Genomic DNA, 19377 nt, shown 5'->3' on the forward strand with positions numbered 1-19377 from the left:
AAACTTGGACGTGTAGAGAGTGAAGAGCTGGCACGGCTTCAAGAGTTGGAGGAGAAGCAGGAGTCTCTGCCGGAAGCTTGAGCAGGAGCCATCATGAGGAAGTTGGTTGTAGAAGTGTGGGTTGCAGGCTAGTTGATAAGAGGCAAAGGAACCAAAGAGAACAAAGAGAAGAGCGAGAAGAGAGCGAAGGGGAAGAGACCGAACCTCTCTTAACTGGGTCTTTTAAACTCTATTGAACAGTCCTATTGCCCAGTTTTGGTTGGTTGAATGAGTTCCATCACCTATTGCTGATTGGACGAGGGTTCCCAAGCCTGTCCTCCTCCTCTACTGCCGAGGTCGTGAATTCCTCAGATTTTGATCCCTCAGTATCAGAGTTTCAGCCGACAATAAAACATTCTCCAAGGTGTAAAGCTGCTCACATTCTGTCAAAACTTCCCATCTCTATTTAAGCATTCAAACGAGACTAAACATGACCATTGTAGCGCACGGATATCTGTGATGACTCATATAACAGTCACCCATTCATGTCAATGTTCACATCACATGTTCGGGGCATATGGCTTGTTTGAATGTCCTGTTGGGGGTCACTGGGTTAGTTGAGAAACAAGGTCCCTTTTCAGAAATATACATTAAGACGCATTCCCATACAAGTCTGTCTTTGTTAATCTGGGACTTGGAAAAGGGGGAGCTGTGTGTGCCCCCTCCAAACTGGGTTCACGAGTTGGTCAGGCGTTTTCCTTATGACACCGCATCCTGAAATGTTACTCTGGTCCCCCCCTTTGACCAATCAAACAATTCATGGTCCTTTTCTGAGGGTTCACAAATCTCTACACATTGACTAAAGTTCACCAGGCGTCCATGCTTGAATCTTTGGAGAAGGAATCATTACTGTTTTTATTTAGCTTCTTGAAAGCAGTAGGAAAATAGTGTAGTACATTCAAGGAAACAGCCACAGTTCTTTATTCAGTTGCTTTTATTGGAAGTCAGTTCATGATGAAACTGGAAACAGCTTCATTGAAATGTATTAGCAGACTGGTTATTTCAGAAAAATAAACAATTTTGCAGATATGAATTTCACCCCCAAATTACAAGAATTCAATTAAGACCTCAGGCAATGTATGATTCATTCAGAATTATTAATGAAATCACTACAAATTATCAAAACAAACCAAAAAAATCACCACATGAATTAAGAATGAAGTAATTTAGTTTCACGTTGGATTTCAGCAGACAGGACTGATGGGTACCCCTCTTTTGGGTTTGTATGGCGTCGTCCTGCTAACCATCTGGATGCAGTCTATGATGGGACAGACACTGAGGCACAGAGTGCAGCCAGTGCAGTTGTCAGTGACCTGGGGCAGGTGGGTCTCAGCATCAAACGTTATAGCCTGAAAAGACAGATGAGAACAAGTTTTATAATAAATGCAAATAAATGAATATGTTCATATAGACAGGTTCATGACGCTATTTTTCATGCCACTACATCACTTAATTTCATATCAAAAGTGGCCCAATTCAGTTCAATTCAATTAATTGAATTGAATTGGATAACATTTTATATAAAAATTGGAAAATAGAACGGATGGAAAACAAACATACTTGGTAACCAGAGTCATTGCAGGTCATGTAGCATTTGCCACAGTTGATACACATCTCCTCATCTATCACGGCCTGGACCTGCGTGCGACACAGATTAGTGACATGTTCAATTGATACAGTTTTCCTTTCTTTTTTTGGCGTTTAATTCACTCAAACCAGTTCAGTCATAGTTATCAGAGAAGTGAGGTACATTATCATTGATGGAAATTGATACCAAACAGAGCTATTTGGTCAATCATGGTTTATGATTTGAAAACACGTACCTGCTCCATGTTGTCAAGTTCTTGGTACGCTCCAATGTGACGCAAGGCTCTGGCTATTACATCCTGAAAAAACACACACACTCCATACGTTTATGCCTGAATAAAGAACATTGAGTAAACTCTGGTTTCTGGAACCTTGACAGCAGGAGGTGTTTTCTGAGGCACTTTGGTTTCTTCTTGAGATGCCTGGACCTCTTCCTCATTCTCACCACCATTAACTCTCAAGTTTTTCTTGTGATGAGCAACAATTTCTCTCTTCTTTTGCAGGTATGGACCAAAGCTTGGGAGGCTCTATGTATCAAAAATGAAAATTAGCATTTGACATTCAGAATAATATACAGTACAAAGCAACTGAACACATCTGCAACAATCAAGTTTACTAGGTCTTCTCCCCATGTCAACCATACCAGTGTGGCTCAATTCTTCCCCCATCTTTTACATTTTTTTGACATCAATGTTGAGCCTAAAATGTTATTTTAGCTTCTATTTGACCTGTTTGTGGCTCTGATGTTCAAGCAGATACAGCTTATTAACAGTGTTACATCATAACTCAGTGTACCTCTCCAACCAGATCCTTCAGCTGAGGGATCGGTTTTCCCTTCTGATGTTTCTCTGTCGGTGGAGACTGCCCATCCCAGCCCTGCAGCTCTAGACTTTTTAAGTAGAGCAGGGTTTTTAAACCTAGACAGAAGCATGAGTCAGATATTTGGAACCTCTCAAAGGAACTACAGTCGATGTAGTCACAGGACATACCCACGCAGTAATCCTCGATCAATGTAAAGTCCTGGTTCTGAACAGCGCTACAGATCTGGGATTATTGCCAAACAAGAAAACATTGACAAAATAGTCAATACAAAAACAATGTGAGGATTGGAAACACTTCAAAAGTGAAGAGTGAATAGAGTTTGCATTTAGTACGGTACCCATGACAGAATGCAAATGTAGCAATAATAATGTACGACAATTCACAGCAACTCTTTGTAATTCGATTAAAACACGTTCACAGTAGTAGCATTACCTGCAGCACAGAGGCACCGGCATGAAGAAACTGGAGTCCAGCTTCTGCTGAGTCAATACCCCCAGTGGCCAGCACAGGGAAACCAGGAATTGCTCTAGCGATGGATGAAACAGCTCTGAGTGCAATAGGTCTGATGGCATTTCCTGCAAACACAGCATGAGGAAGGCACAATTTGTAAAAACAAAACATGCCTCATGTTTGAAGGATCAGTTTGAGAGTCACAGCTCTGTGTGTATAATATAAGTAAAGTTCTCTGTTTGCAATTTATATTATGTAATTATATATAATTACATAATTACAAACATATAAATATGTGTGTTATATAAATACATATATATATATACACACACACACACACATATATATATATTCTAATTTTTAAGCCTTTTTAGACTTGAATTTATATTAATCAGATGAATGTTAATGTATTTAAAGGTATGTAAATGTATTTTCACCTAACTAGCGCAAACCTTCCTGAGTGAAACTACTCTTTAGTTTTAATTTTGTATAGTTTATCTTTTGTACCTGACACTCCTCCATAGGTGGTACGCTTGCCAACTCCAACACTGGGCCAGGGAGACCCGTCTGCCTTCAGTCCCATCAAGCCAGAGACTGTATTAGTAGCTGTCACTCCATCTGCTCCACCTGTGCAATGAGAACAATGACAGATTATTCATGCACACCATGAAAACACTAACGTAACTTCAGTAAAACATGTGTTTTGTAGGACAATTCATTTGAGGTTTGTTGACCTTCATGGGCAGCTTTAGCGATGTCAACAATTTCGGTCACATTTGGCGTGAGCTTGGCAAAGAAAGGGATGGAAACGGCAGCACGCACCCAGCGACAGATGTTTCGCACCAACACAGGGTCCTGATGACAGACAAATGTTTTTTGACTTGCATATAAAAACCTGATCGGACATTTGAGAGATAGATTTTGCTGTTGTTCCACATGCTGTATAACACTTGAGCCACATCATACTGTAGCCAAGGTATTTCTGTTTTCCTTTCTATTCCACAATGAAATTTCACAAACTTCCTGACTCAGTACTTAATATCAAAAGCATTGATCTACTCCCACACCCATGTTAATGAGGCATTTTATGCCAAATATTACAAGTGTATTGGACTACAACAGGTACAATGGATAGCAGAAGCACTACAGGGTTTTTTTTTTAAGACTCATACCAGCCATGAAGAAGACGTAAAGAGATGGATCATGTCCATGTACAATTCAATTCAATTCTTGATCAAATTAACATGACAGTTGTTAAGTTGTGACCATGCTCATAGGTAATAAAATGCTATCATATTCATCATTATTGTTCATTTCTCCACTGGACACAAGCCGATAGAGGAGCCTAAGCAGGGTAAAGTGAGAGGCTGAGAGAAACTATATATACAGCACCACATTTTTTTTTCTATTTTTCCAAAAGTAACTTAATATAAAGAACTATAAAGGTCCCACAGATTACATTACGTATATGGAACCAGTAATTTATGAAGACACATACTATATATGACACGACAGATTTAGTTTTGTTCTTTAATGCCTGTTGTGGAAAAAGTATATAAAAATAAAAAGTAACTCCAATGCATTTGGTCACCACCTAGGGAAGAGTATTATTCCATAAATCTGAACTACTCTCCTATAGTTGGACTCAGGTGAATGTTAAAAGTCGAATCTTCATGCTTTCAGAGCTGTTGTGCAACTTTGGTCACAGTCAACTTGGGTGTGAATAATGAAGAAAGGTATTGATTGATATCAGAGAGGAAATAGTGTTAAATCAGACCAGTAGATCAGCTGAAAGACAGTTTACCAGATGAAATCGTCGATCAGAATCAGAATCAGAATCAACTTTATTGCCATGGTTAGTGGGGATCCCACCAACTAGGAAAGTGCTTCGGAATAAAATAAAATAAAATAAAATAAAATAAACCATGTGAAGTGAAGTACAGCAAAGTTAAGTAAAGGTTGCCTACGGTAACTTACCTGTCCACAGGCGAGTCCCATACCTCTCTCTCCCATTCCATGAGGACAGGACAAGTTCAGCTCCAGTGCATCTGCTCCTGATTTCTAAACACAGGAAAGTGCGGTGACAAACCTACTAAATTATTTGACTATCGGTGTTTACTTGTTCTGACCTCAGCCATTTTGGCCAACACTGTCCAGTCTTCTTTGTTGTAACTACACATGATGCTGGCGATCACGACCTGGAAAATGCTGGAAACTGTTACTACATCACAGCAATGGGGCTGTTGCCTCCAAATATCAGGCTCGACCACATACTCACGTTGTTAGGGAAGTCTTTCTTCAGCTCTTCCACTGACTGACACCAGTAGGCGGCAGTTTTCTCACTGATGAGCTCAATATTCAGGAACGAACCCTGACCAGGTCCGTACAAATGACCTGATGTGGTGCCACGCACTATGCGGGGAGACACATTGGTCACCAGATCCTGCAAGTCAATACGACTCATATTAAATGAGGTATGACAACTTTCATTGGAAAGAGCAAGTTACTACTTTTTGTGTGACCTTTTATAGCAAGTGTCTAATCACCTTATCCAATCCAAAAGTCTTGGTCAAAGCAAAGCCCCATCCTTGTTCAAAAGCTCTCCTGATCATTGCGGTACTGGTGGTGGGAGGAGCAGAGGCTAGTCCGAAAGGATTAGGAAACTTAATCCCACAGACATCCACACTGATGTCCACTTGGTCAATGGCAGTGTAAAACATCGGCAGCTTGGGGACACCGTCCACGGTGTGTCCATACAGTCGCTGGAGGAAGAGAGAGTGAGTTTTCTATACATGAAATAAAAAAAGATGTAAAGCAATCATGGACCGAACATGCTTAACATTATATTAGGGCAGTTTTTGTCAGGTAAACCTGAACACCTTATCATTGAAATGTACAAAATCAAATAAAAAAAATCATTTATTATGCATATTTTAGCAAATATTTTATTTCTAAATTTCAGTTTCTGAAACATGTATCTATCAACCAAGTATAATGAATTTTACCTGCATGTATCTGTGCATGTGCCATGATGCTTGTTTGCCATCGTTGACTGATTCCACCGTGGTGTTTGCCAAACCAGCAATATCCCCACCTGCGAACACCCAGGACTCGCTGGTCTGCATGGTGTCAGTGTTGACCTCAGGGGTCCCCCAGCGGGTCAGCTTCAGTGGCGCCATGGCAGCAGTCACTGAGCCACAAATCAATAAGAATCAGTTTGTGAAATTGTCAATAGTCAGATCTAATTCACAAGTTTCCAGTGACCTGTGGGCTCATTCAGCATGGAGCCAAAGGCACTGATGATGTAGTCGGCCTTCAGCCTGACCACTTGGTCTTCATCCTCGATCCAGTCCCCAGCGTCATTCAGCTCCGTACGACAAAACTGGAGTCCAGCCACACGGCCATTCTTCAAGATGACCTCACGGGGAGACAGAAAGGGCAGGAACTCGCACTGCTCTTCTTTGGCCAACTCCATCTGAGCAGGAAAAACACACTCAGTCGACCACCTTCACACACAGGAATGACAGTGGTGGGGTTTGTTGCAATGATCTGATTGTATGCTGTGTTTTGCTCAGTTTTCCAACTTGACTGGAAGCTATAGAAATGAACCGGAACCTCTACGGAACATTTGTAAATCCAAACGAGAATTTTTATGAATCATTTTCCTAATGGGGACTTCGGCACCTGCCCCCCAAAATGTGTGGTACTAAATGTTTTATTTAAAACTTAACATTAGCGATCATTTTTATTTGTAATTACCAAGTAACGCATTTTATCCACCTGCATGGTCAGAAAATTCCTCCTAAAACTCTTTGTGTTTATGGGCTTAAAACAATTTTACATAACATAACGCAGGACCTAAGAAAATAAAAGATTTGTGGGTGTACGTGAAAAATTTAATTATGGTACTAAATTATATTGAACAAATACATATGATCTGTTTGAAAATATGAGTAAAATTCCATTACAAAAAAAACACAGGGGAGAAATAGGACGAAAATGTCACAATTAAAAAACACTTTTACGAGTGAAAAAGTTCTGATGTGTGAAAACATATACATATGTGGTATCCACCTGCTGGAAACAGAAAAAAACAAAATCTAACAAATCTTTGTCAATAAAAATTCTTGTATGCAGACGGTGATCCGGATCTATTTGTTCCATTATACATATTCCAAATCTCTCCAAAGATTTAAATGTTATTTTGAACACAGACAAACAACCAAACAGCCCAACCTACCTCCTCCGGAACAGCCCGGATGTTTGTGAATCCCTTCCTGAAACAGACGTAGACTCTCTTGGCTCCACATCGCAGGGCAGATGTGGCACAGTCAAAGGCCGTATCGCCAGCTCCTAAAACAATCACCACTCCTCGCAATTCCGGCAGGGAGGAGCGACACTGGCACATTCCTGAACCCATGAGAATTTGCATTGAAACCAGCTCATGAACTAATCCAGAATGTTGCAGCCGTCTCACTGGGTTACCTTTCTTGCTAGCTGTAGCTACCATGGGCAGGAAGTCTTTAGAAGTGTAGAAACCCTGATCCATGGTCAAACCCTGGAAGACTGGAGCTCTGTTGGCCTGTGGGAGACCTGGAGTAGGACACATGCATTCAATAGAGTAGCACGTATGGACTTAGATCAAATATATTCTATTGTCATTTTGCTCACCATATATAAATGTAACTTCAGTTCTATGAATATGTGCGGTATTGGCTGACTCGGAGTGGAGGTAACCAATAGCGAAGAACTACAGAACTACAGTAGTTTTCAGGCCTCTCTAAGAATAATGAAAGGAACTTACCAATACCAATGAAGACTGCCTTGTATCCTTCTTCTTTCAGTGATGTCAGACTCATACCATCAATTCCAAGCCCCTTTCCACAAACCACCTTGGACATAAAAGCATCGATTTTAACAAACGTATGAGTAGAAGATATTGTAATGTGGCACTGTGTTTATATGAAATCTGCAGTGACATGATCACGAAAAAGTGAGGAACCACCAAAGTTCTTTAGAAATAATACCTTTACTCCAAGGTCTTTCATCAAGTCTATTTCAAACTGGACGACCTCGAATGGAAGCCGGAACTGAGGGATTTCAGATGTGCTGCAAAGGACACACAAATGGAAATGTTTTGGATTTTAACACTAAAATTAGAAGCTGCATTTTGTTTCAGCAAAATAAATACAAAGATGAGATGGATCAACCTAAGTTATGTTTACCATGTCGAATGTACCATCCAACTACAGATTTTGTTTTTGTTTCCAACCTTATAAAATTATAAATAATTAAATATATTTGACTATCATGTGTTTTTTTTTATAGCCCATGTGCCATTTTAAAATAGTTTCACTGATTAAACATCTTCTCACTCAGAAGAACAGCCATTATTTCCACAAAGAAACATCACGCTACCTCAGTCCGCCGGTGTACTCCTGCTTCTCAAAGATGGTAATGTTGTCATATCCCAGTCGGGCCAGGAAGGACGCACAACTGATTGATGCAGGACCACAGCCAATCAGAGCAATCGGAGCATGGTAGGATTCTGGCATCTCATTGGCTGGAGGGAGCTCAGGATTCCTTATCTGATGTATGTTCATTTTACTGAAGACCTATTGGACAGGTTTTTTGCTATTGAGTACAGATGCTATTGTCAAATTGTTACACAGAGCCCATTGAATCATTGTCACCTGTCTGTCAAACTCCAAGCCTGAAAACTCATTCACACATAATTCAACTGCATGCAGCGGCATAAACTCATATTTTCTAATTCGCTGAAATACTAAAATGAATAAGCACCAGTTCATAAAGTGTATAAAGTGTTAAAATGACAGAGATTTGATTGACACAGATTTCCGGATGAACAGGTACAAAGCACATATGAGTGGAAGCTGTACCTCCACAGCAAACTGCTGCAAACCCCCAATGTTAATGGGCCCTTCCTCAGAAGCGTAGAGATTGCAGCCCCCTACACACAGCTCTGATGTTGGGCACACCATCCCACAGGTTAGACCCAGAGGGTTGTCGGAAAGGATGGCACGTGCTGCTCCATAGTAGTTCTGATGCATGAAAACAGACACATGCTTTTTTTTCAAAGGGAACAGTTAAGTGGTTAAGTGAAGTTTGAAAAAGTCTGTGTTACAGAACCTTGTTGGAGATACTGGTGATGAAGGACTTGATGTCCAAGTTGGTTGGGCAGCTCTTCTGACAGGGGGCATCAGCACATTTTAAACACCTGTATAACAACATTATTAGAATAATAAAACTAGATTTGCTAAGTGTCACACGTATTCAGCTACAAAGAGTGTTGTTCACCTTTAAACGTGGATAAATTTACTGATTAATGCTCATAATATCACCCGTGACACCGGATTGATGTGCAGTTAAAGGTGTTTTAGATTTGGTTTGCTTCGTCTTCTCTCACCTGAGAGCTTCACGTAGTGCTCCACGCTCACTCAGAGTGGTGTGTTTAATGTCATCAAAGTTGTTCTCCAACTTCACACAGGACTGGAAGAAAACATTGGAAACTCAGAGGTGTGTCTGAAGAGTGAGTGACTGGATGAGTTTGTTACATCGCAGGTCCTGTCCAGATTTCTCTTCCAGTGCTTCTTCTCTTTCTTTTTGTTGGCCGTCGACAGAATCTGGGCATGAGTCTTCACTCTGGGGTTGAGAGCTAAGATGCTCTGTCAAAAAAAAAAAGAAAGATAAACAGTAAACTCAGTGCATGTGAATCTTTTTCACAAGAGCGGAGGCAAAAGGCCAAGCTCCATGTTTATCCTGAAGGCCACCTCCACACAGCAGTAATGACCAACCACTGCTATCAGTCTTCCTGACAAATACAGTCAAACCAGGGAGTATTCTCAGAAGTTTTCATGGGGTCGCAGGGTCCAGGGTCAAGTTGATAAGATAGCCGGGATGGGTCAACGACATGTTAGTCTGAAGGTGAAACACTACAGTCAAGTGAGTGTTCTCAATTCATTAATTTCAAACGTAATTCAGGAAAGGAAAGGTTGTTTACTAAACCAAGAAGAGTTTCACGTCCTGTAACGTTATCGACCGGTTATGTTTGTTGCCATGCAAATCTATCTGAAGCATACAAGCTTAATGGAGAGCTAGAGAGACAAAACACACACAAGCCACATCTGACTCTGGTTATATCACCCGGGCTGATGTTAAAATGTCTTAAATAAGTCTTCATGCAGATTATGAGAAAAAAATCTATAATCCATATCCATATAATATTATCCATCAATGCAATTGTTGCAACTGTTTCTATTTCTAGCATCAACACCACTTTCAATTTCTCCAAGACTACTGCAATTGCATATAACAATTGCATATATATATATATATATATATATATATATATATATATATATATATATATATATATATATATATATGATGTTTTTTTTCTTCTGTGGGCAGTGCAGTAAATACATTTCAAATGCATATCAATCACATCCTTAACTCTTATTTATTAAATACATTTATTTTCGTTTCAGTACAGTTGTTTATCAAGAACTGATCGACACTGAGGTCTGCATAAGCATCAAGAACCTACACAAAACATGTCTGCAAATATATATGGGAAAAAAAAACAACTATCAACTATCAGAGATAAAAGTGGCAAATATATGTAAAAAACGCAAACTTGTACTCATTCCGATAAACAGTGAGGCATTTGGTCAAACCTTCCCGCCCGGTGTCACGTGGAGTTGAATGTTGTGACGTTTTTTTTTTTTTAACATTTTTTTTAATCATTGCCTGGAGCATTTCTTAACCCGGAAAAACAGAATCTATCAATATAGAGCCAATTTAACGCTCGTACGTTTTCCCATGCCGCGCATATTTATATGGCTCATTTCGAAACGCACCAACATCGATATCTCATTTGATCCTACTTTGTGGAACAACGTGACGCAGCAGACTGAAACACGAGCAAAAAAAGTTACCTCAATATCTGGAGGGTCTCTACTCAGCATCATGTTTCGTCCTAGTCGAGTCCAGGGAGAGGCTCCTTTATATCAGCGAGGTTCTGGGTGAGCGCTCCAAAGCACTGTTCGGCACCGCTCCGCTCGTGACGACTGGCACCTGAACTTCCGTTCCAGCCCAGGAGTTCAGGCTGGCTCAGGTGTGGCACTGTAGCGTGACAAGATGAATACGCCACAGGACAAGCCGGAGTTTAGGGGCTAGCGCATTCCAAAGATTAAAGTTCAATCCAGATGTGCTGTTGAACGACGACCGTACTACACAACTACATGCGCCTCCTCCAGAAAAGGGAGTGAACCGTTTGTGATCACTTTCTCTTTCACAATTGCTCTTACTATTGTTTGCTTGACTATTCTGTCCCTGACAGTGTTACTATGGGTGTCTTGCCAACAATAACAGGATGCATATACAGTGGTGGTCAAAAGTTTACATACACTTGTAAAGAACATGGAATAGAATAGAATAGAATAGCCTTTATTGTCCTTGTACAGTGTACAACGAAATTTGAGCGCTACTCCCTTGGTGCAAACAATGTACAAAATATATAAAAAAAAAACAATCAAGCATGCACTAAAAATTAAATAAAAAGTATATACACAAGTAGCAGCAGTAAAAGAGCGTAATGATAGAAAGTGGCACTTATCCAGATGTAAACTTCAGTGGTTTTTTTTTTATTTATTTTTTTTAATTATTTTATTAATGTCATGGCTGTCTTGAGTTTCCAGTTATTTCTACAAATCTGATTTTTCTCTGATAGAATGATTGGAACAGATACTTCTTTGTCACAAAAAACAATCATGAAGTTTGATTCTTTTATGACTTTATTATGGGTAAACTGAAAGTGTGACCAAAATCAGTTGGCTCAAAAATGTACATACCGCAATGCTAATATTTGGTTACATGTCCCTTGGCCATTTTTACTTCAATTAGGCGCTTTTGGTAGCCATCCACAAGCTTCTGGTTGAATCTTTGACCACTCCTCTTGAAAGAATTGGTGCAGTTCAGTTAAATTTGTTGCCTTTCTGACATGGACTAGTTTCTTCAGCATTGTCCACATGTTCTCAATGGGGTTTAAGTCAGGACTTTGGGAAGGCCATTCTAAAACCTTAATTCTAGCCTGCTTTAGCCGTTCCAATACTACTTTTGATGCATGTTTGGGGTCATTGTCCTGTTGGAACACCCAACTGCGCCCAAGTCCCAACCTTCGAGCTGATGACTAAGTTTTCTTGAAGAATTTCAAGGTAATCCTCCTTCTTCATTGTCCCGTTGACTCTCTGTAAAGCACCAGTTCCATTGGCAGCAAAACAGGCCCACAGCATAATACTACCACCACCATGCTTGATGGTAGGCATGGTGTTTTTGGGGTTATAGGCCTCACCTTTTCTCCTCCAAACACATTGCTGGGCATTATGGCCAAACAGCTCAATTTTTGTTTCATCTGACCACAGAACTTTCCTCCAGAAGGTCTCATCTTTGTCCATGTGATCAGCAGCAAACTTTAGTCGAGCCTTAAGGTGCTGCTTTTGGAGCAAGGGCTTCCTTCTTGCACGTCAGCCTCTCAGTCCATGGACAAGTTTTCTCTCAGCAGCAGGTGACAGCTTGCGTTTTCTTCCTGATCGTGGCAGTGACAAAACAGTGGCATGCACTTCATACTTACAAACAATTGTTTGCACTGTTGATCTTGGAGCTGCAGCTGCTTTGAAATGGCTCCAAGTGACTTTCCTGACTTGTTCAAGTCAATGATTCTCTTTTTCAGATCTGTGCTGAGCTCCTTTGACTTTTCCATTGTAGCGTTTGTGGGTGTTTTTATCCAATGAGCCCTTTTTAAATGGCCTCAGAGAAGTCACCAGCTGTAGCCACTCATGATCACTCACAAGAAGTTAAGAGGCCATGCTATGAAGCTTGTGTCATTGACACAACTTTGGTCTCCAAAATTGCTCATTCATGTTGCTGTATGTACATTTTTGACCCAGCTGATTTTGGTCACACTTTCAGTTTACCCATAATAAAGTCATAAAAGAATCAAACTTCATGATTGTTTTTTGTGACAAAGAAGTATCTGTTCCAATCATTCTATCAGAGAAAAATCAGACTTGTAGAAATAACTGGAAACTCAAGACAGCCATGACATTATGTTCTTTACAAGTGTATGTAAACTTTTGACCGCCACTGTAAGTAGCTTTTCCTGGGAGGAAAGAATGAACTGGAAATGAGAGTATGTTGAGGTGAAGAGGGAGGAGTGGAGCAGAGATGCAACCATTGAAGATAATACTGACAAAAAAAGAAATCAGAGTTTCAAATAAAGTGACTTTATTCTGGGGTGTCAGACATCATTAAGATAAAGCACGGAGATGGCGGTGGCAAGAAGAGCTACGACTGAAGCCATTGCAACACCTGGGCAACATGGAAAAATAAAACAACAGTATTTAAAAACATATATATTATATTTTTACATAACTGGACTGCAGGTTATGTTCTCACCAAAATAGTTGCTTTTCTGCTGCTCCTGTCCTGAAGCACTTTCCTCTTCAAGTTCTGAACAAAGAAGTAGCAAATATAGCTGTAGGTTATTAATGGACCCACTGTCATACAAAGTGCAAATGTTTCCCTTACGTGACAAGCTTTTCTGAGAAAAATCTACCAAAACAACTCCTCACGAACAGTGTTTAAATAGGAATGAAATACTGACATATTAAATATTGGGATTTAAACCGGTTCTCAATTTTATTTAAATGAAAACATTTTGTAAAATTATTGGCAATGTTGAGTGTGCAGGTTATACACAGTATCCTGGCACAATATATGCATATTTTGGTGTGAAGGTTTTGAAGGATGTTTTGAAGAAAACATGAGCCTGAAGCTTTCCCTGAAGCTTTGTGAGTACTTAAACACAGCATATAAAAGTTAACATCATCCACAGAATACAGTGTTTGCTGCATTAAATATGCAATTTGGGGCATTTAAATGCAATTTTAAGAAAATGCTTGGTACATTATTTAGCACACCAAAGTTAATTATCAAACCGCAGAGCAGTTTTGCAGGATGGGTGCACGTGGCTGCTGTGATGCAAGAGTGATAGTGAGAAACCTGTTGGTCTAAATGCTGCATGCATCCCTCCAAAAACGCCACGCTGAAAACCATGAACCATAGACTAGAACTTAGTGAATCTGCCCCAAAGAGTTGTGGCAGAAATTGTATTAGATTTGCTGTAAAAGTCAAATGGAGTTTCCTTCAAATGACATTATATGAAAACAAGGTTAAGAAACGAAGTGGTCGATTCCAGTCACAAAAATGAATGAAATATTTGAAAAAAAGATTAGATAAAATATTCTACTTATTCATAAGTTTTGATACATTTACGGTTAGAATCTATTGTCTTTGTGAGTTCATGGCATTAAAACAGTATATGAAACATAACCAAATGTTTAGAAACAATGTACATAACACTGTAAAATATAATGTGAAATTCCAAAATTAATTAAATGGCATTTATAATACTCATAATAAAGACTTTTGTAAGCACTATTACTACTATGAACTGCTAAAACACAGTTTATTATACATGAGGTCAGCAGTATTATACATTGTTTATTTATAATAATTGTAGTATATCATTTTTTTGTGTGATGTTGCGACGTGGGCTTCTGTTTTGAACCAAATATTGGGTATCTAGTTCCAACTGAGTAGTGGTTGTTAAACACTACAAGAAAATGTGGGAATGAGAACTTTGTTATATTATCAATCTGCATCGTCTATGAATCAGCCATGACAGTAAACACCTTGCGTGTGTGTCCTCAGTGTAACTTGAGCCATCTCTTGGCTGGTGTCGAAATCCTCGCCAGTCACGTTGATGTCCAGCATTTCCTTCAACCGCTCAGTCAGCTCAGTTGTGTCCTCTCCACTGAACTGGTAGTCACACACACTCAACGGCCCGCTGGTGTTAATGGGAGTGAACACACGCTGGGGAAGACAGAGCCGCTCTGCAAGAGTGACACCGCACATTTCATGATAATGGCTTGAGAGAACAAGAATATGCAGCCTGACATACAATATTTCAACCATTACCAAGGTTTGACCTCTGACCTTGACCTCTGAGTATGTTCAACTCCAGCTCTGTAGTGATTGGTTAACTCAAACTGAACCCATATTGCGCATATGTACAGATGAATGACTTGCTCATGTGCTCAATGTGTGCACCTGAGTCTCCTCTGCTCAACTCCTCTGATGCGAGCAGCTCCTCTACCAGCATTCGAACCCTGGTAACCAGTGTAGACACCAAGTCCCTCTTCAGCAGCTGCCAAAATGAAGATACAGTAGTAAACTGTCTTTAACTCCAAAACATTGTTTTCAGTGTTACCTTTTCCACCAGTTTGGCTTTTGGCTTGTTGTTGTGTACATAGGCTCGGCTGTGGATCGTTCCACTGAGGGACAGACTTCCGCCACATGGCTGGGTCACATCTTCTAGGCTCCGTTGATCCACGGGCTGCAGCAGAAATGGACCTTCCATTATAATGACGAGTATGTTGCGGCATGAATGAAAAAGTTCAAGCACCTGGTGCTGATTTGACCCCAGATGTACAGCATTGGTAAAGTAGTGAAGTAAGTAAGTCATTTTCAAATAAGAGAATAACAAGGCTATCATCTAGTTGTTCTTCCTGCAGTCCGTAGTTCAAGACTAGACACAACTTACTTTAATATATATTACAATAAACAAGTAACAATTATTGGCAAAACAACTCCAAGTCCCTAGCTGAACGGTGTATTGTGATATATTGAACAGTGCAGCTGGAAAAGTATGCAGCAGTTGGTTTTGTGTAAAAATTCATCAATCGATTCACATCACTTAATACAACAGTCTGACTTTCCCACTCAATTTGCTTCCAAAAACAAGCAAAATGAGCCATACATTGATTTGTCACAGAGGATTTCTTCCACTGGCCTTGACTTTGACATACAATGTTCACAGCTTTTTCATATTTTCTTAATTAGCAACCAAAAATCTTATTCAATAAAGGTCTATTCTACAGTAAATGTTTGTGTTCCATCTTTCTTACCTTGATGAGCAGCTGTGCTGAGTAATTCTGCCTCGCATTTCTTTTCTGGAAATTCAAAGAAAACATAGACTTAGAACATTCCATGTGTCGCTTCATTCAGGTTCATTTTCAAGTTATGTGGTTGTGATCAATAATACTTAGCTGCTAAAGAGCAAACCTGTCCAACATTCCACGGATTGTTTTTCTAGCAATTCAGTTGGATGGTAATCCACATCGTCCAAAGATTAATGAGAGAATGTAATGTTTGATATTCTCACATTGAAAATATCTGTTACAATAACTATTGTGTGATTCAAGATCAACAATTGGTTCTGCAGTGACGGCAAACCTCTGGTACCCAGTGCACACTAAAGATAGACAGATAACAGACTGAGCTAGATGACGCAACTTTTGTTGGCCAACAGTCCAGCAGAACAACCTTTGAGTTTGTTTGCTGGACTTGGAGTCACACCATACCAGGTTGGACTGCTAGACAGTTAAAATTTTTCAAAACACTCATCATACGTTCTACCTACCTGTCCTGCCATGAATTCTGCATCCTCGAGCAGCTTGACTCCATCAAACAGAACAACTCCAGCCTCTATCTGCTGCGCCCACGCTTTTAGACTCCCCTGAAGCACAAATGAGCAGTTCATGACCCAGAAAGAGACTTAAAGAACATTAACACATGCAGTTGAAAGTAGAAGTTCACATTTAGATGCTGTACCCAAGGATGAACTAGACCTGTTCACAATTGTTTTCAATTCCCATCAGGACTCATAAAGAAGACTGCACTGTCCACATTTAATTTTTAAGAATGGAACAAAAAAAATACAAATAAAACAAATAATTAATAAATAAACGTATAATTGTGATAATCCTAAATGAAAAGCTTTCATCTGAATTCAGGTCTGACTGCACAAAAAAAAGTCAAGTGTCGCTTTGTATTGTGTAAGCAAACATGAAATTGACCTTCAGGCATGTATCCAGGACTTCAATGTCAGAGCTGTTGTCTGGTAGAGGAACAGTTAAATCCACATGGAGACAACAAGATACCATAGACCAAGAGGAGCAAACGCCTGACTGATACTTCCAGTCAGCAGGCTTGGCCATACTCTGAAACAACAATATGAAGGTTGAAATACTGGAATGTGTCATGTTTCACAGATTTTTATGTCGGACAAAAACGATCCACCAACCTTTGGATCTTTGACGTCAAATGTTTTGCAGACAATTCTGCAATCAAGGGTCAAAGAACAGCAACGAAAAGTGCATGATTTACCACATGATGCTTCACTCTGAATCCAAAGGATACTTTCGAGTTTTGCGGTTAACATGCAGCATGATGCGTTCGGTGACATCATCATCAGCAGGACTCCAGAGATGCTCTGAGGAAACCAAGTTCTCCACTGCATGGAGCAGCTACACAGAGACAACAAACTATTAAAAGACACTTTGAACAACGTATGAGCATTTTTGTAACAAAAAAACGTTTCAACTTTGAGATCGATTGTGCAGCACATTACAAGAAAGTCACATTACAATAAACTCTGAGGATAATATTTCACACATTTATTTCAATGAGTCACTCAGGTAAAAGCAACAATAATCTACAGAGCAGTTTCCACAATTTAATCTTGGCCTTTGCCTTCATACTCGTACAGTTCATAGTCTCTAATCTCATTCTACCGACGCAGTACATGGAGCCTCACATCACTCTCTGCTGCCACCACCAAACAGGTCTATCAGAATCTTTTGTACATCAATCAGCCTGTTTGCAGCTTCAATACAAAAATAATAGCTTGATCCTTCATGAAGTCAAGCTCTCCACTGACTCCTACTGTGCAAAGAGAAATATGGCAGATACATGCATCATTCTCTTCACTAAAGAACTTGCTTTTCAGTCTGTAACATTATGTATAATGTATGCATTTATAATTTACAGACACACACACACAAATAAAAAAAATCAAGATGAATGGGAAATCAGAGCGGTTTGCTTTTGTTCTAAAAATATTTTTACAGCAAACTTCGGACATAGTCTATTTCCTCGCAACAGTATATCCCGTGCCTAAGAAGCAACTGGCTTATAGGGGATAAAGCAGGTGTGAAAAATTTAAATGAAGGCTCAAAGTCTGAAACCCAGTGATTTAATTCCTCTGTATTATTTGTTTTTGGATTCGCCACACCAACCACAACAAACAGCACCAGAGCTTTAAACCATTATTGTTAGTACTACCTGTTGAGAAAAGTCAACTTTTGCTTTTTTGTGTCGTGACGTCACCTGTCGGAGTGAGGTCTGGATGTCCTTGGCGTCACCTTCAGTGATGATGAACACTCCTAATATGTGCAGACCACCAGGCAGCATCCTTGACACCTGTTGGCAAAAAGTCAAATGTTTGGATACATTTCACACAATAAATGCATATGATTCATTTCTCTGCAACTGTGCCAACCTGTCGAGCGTGCTCAGTGATCCACTCCTTGTCCAGTGAGTCTAAAGTGGCTGGAGTTGAATCATCTCTTTGTGGTGTCCGGGATGCCAGAACAACAAAGTCCCTCTGGACTGTACTCTGGAGTGACACTTCCGCTCATATGTCCAGTCATCGACAACAGGCTGTTTACATCTGAAAGTGTTCTACCTACCTGTCCAACCAGCAGACCTGTAACTGGACCAGTGGTTAACCCACACAGTTGCGATAGATATGCTTCCACAGCCTCCTCCACTATGTATCCTCGTCCCATGGTGTCTGAAGGACAGTGGATAAATAAACCTACGCTCATTAAATATGCTTCCATTGTAGTATCTACATTGTACTGAACAAACAGTTTTGAATTGTAAATCCCAATGATACTGGAAGCAGCATGACGTGGACACACAAACTACCTCTTAAGCTATAACTTTATCTTCAGTGAAAATACTGAGAAAAGCACAGCCTAAGGGGATATATGTTATTAAAAACTACCACAAAATCAACGAACAGTTGAGTAGATACCTACAATCAGATCCTTTTGACAGTTAGAATTTTGCCAGCTGCCGGAAACCTCCACGGAAGAAGTGGAACTCCATCTACCATAATGCTGCGCGTTAGATGACGTACTTCCGTCGCATCTTGATTGTGTCTACGCGCGGCGAGTAGTCAAGTTTGATTGGATTAAGATTAAAAAGGATTTTTTTTTTCAAAATAAGTGCTTAAATGCGCGAATGTTGCTGAAATATCTCGCAGTAAACAGGAGAAAATATAATATAACGGTTGCTGTGGGCGTTATAGTCTTGTAATAAACAATGAACTGATTATTATACTCCAGAAGAATGGGGCGATAGATGACACCTAAGTATGAAAGAGTATTTAAAAAAAGGTCAAATGTAAGCCATCGTCTAATACGCTTAATCAAGGCATGCGTCACTAACTAAACAACACAATTAATGTTGAAAACCATCTTGCTGTAG

General features: G+C 39.8%; 2 protein-coding genes across 3 annotated transcripts; both read right to left on the reverse strand.

Annotated features, from left to right (window-relative positions):
• Positions 1–962: 962 nt before the first annotated feature.
• dpydb (dihydropyrimidine dehydrogenase b) lies at positions 963–11170 on the reverse strand. Its single transcript, XM_053883013.1, has 25 exons — positions 10857–11170; positions 9474–9584; positions 9326–9408; positions 9049–9136; positions 8799–8960; positions 8317–8513; positions 7926–8007; positions 7703–7790; positions 7384–7491; positions 7139–7308; positions 6163–6373; positions 5904–6088; positions 5445–5660; positions 5177–5341; positions 5028–5096; positions 4876–4959; positions 3633–3753; positions 3406–3525; positions 2881–3023; positions 2616–2670; positions 2422–2543; positions 1998–2153; positions 1863–1925; positions 1600–1677; positions 963–1388 (listed from the first exon to the last, which is right to left on the reverse strand). Exons 1-25 carry the CDS (start codon positions 10887–10889, stop codon positions 1224–1226), a joined length of 3075 nt encoding a protein of 1024 aa, XP_053738988.1. The 5' UTR covers positions 10890–11170; the 3' UTR covers positions 963–1223.
• Positions 11171–13186: 2016 nt separating this feature from the next.
• Positions 13187–19008, reverse strand: odr4 (odr-4 GPCR localization factor homolog). 2 transcript variants are annotated; one of them, XM_053883350.1, is made up of 14 exons: positions 18927–19008; positions 18573–18676; positions 18383–18499; positions 18211–18303; positions 17242–17348; positions 17126–17162; positions 16899–17042; positions 16463–16558; positions 15948–15992; positions 15251–15376; positions 15091–15187; positions 14673–14873; positions 13375–13428; positions 13187–13287 (listed from the first exon to the last, which is right to left on the reverse strand). In XM_053883350.1, exons 2-14 carry the CDS (start codon positions 18669–18671, stop codon positions 13217–13219), a joined length of 1287 nt encoding a protein of 428 aa, XP_053739325.1. In that variant the 5' UTR covers positions 18672–18676; positions 18927–19008; the 3' UTR covers positions 13187–13216. The 2 variants fall into 2 exon arrangements, with proteins under 2 accessions (XP_053739325.1, XP_053739326.1); XM_053883351.1 differs by having other exon boundaries at positions 18573–18700.
• Between the last annotated feature and the right edge of the window lie 369 nt (positions 19009–19377).

Source organism: Synchiropus splendidus, chromosome 13 (genome assembly GCF_027744825.2).
Source record: "Synchiropus splendidus isolate RoL2022-P1 chromosome 13, RoL_Sspl_1.0, whole genome shotgun sequence".
Lineage (NCBI taxonomy): Eukaryota > Metazoa > Chordata > Actinopteri > Syngnathiformes > Callionymidae > Synchiropus > Synchiropus splendidus.

Bases quoted from the DNA above. Each gene is read 5' to 3' on its own strand.
- dpydb (XM_053883013.1), bottom strand. From the start codon at position 10,889: ATGATGCTGAGTAGAGACCCTCCAGATATTGAG. The intron at 7,492-7,702 runs GTAAGTTCCTTT...GTCCTACTCCAG, and splicing joins GGCAGTCTTCATTGGTATTG to GTCTCCCACAGGCCAACAGA. The intron at 6,374-7,138 runs GTAGGTTGGGCT...TTTCCTGCTCAG, and splicing joins TCCGGGCTGTTCCGGAGGAG to ATGGAGTTGGCCAAAGAAGA.
- odr4 (XM_053883350.1), bottom strand. From the start codon at position 18,671: ATGGGACGAGGATACATAGTGGAGGAGGCTGTGGAAGCATATCTATCG. The intron at 17,349-18,210 runs GTGACGTCACGA...GTCTCTGTGTAG, and splicing joins TCCAGACCTCACTCCGACAG to CTGCTCCATGCAGTGGAGAA. The intron at 15,377-15,947 runs GTAAGAAAGATG...TTTCTGCTGCAG, and splicing joins CAGCACAGCTGCTCATCAAG to CCCGTGGATCAACGGAGCCT.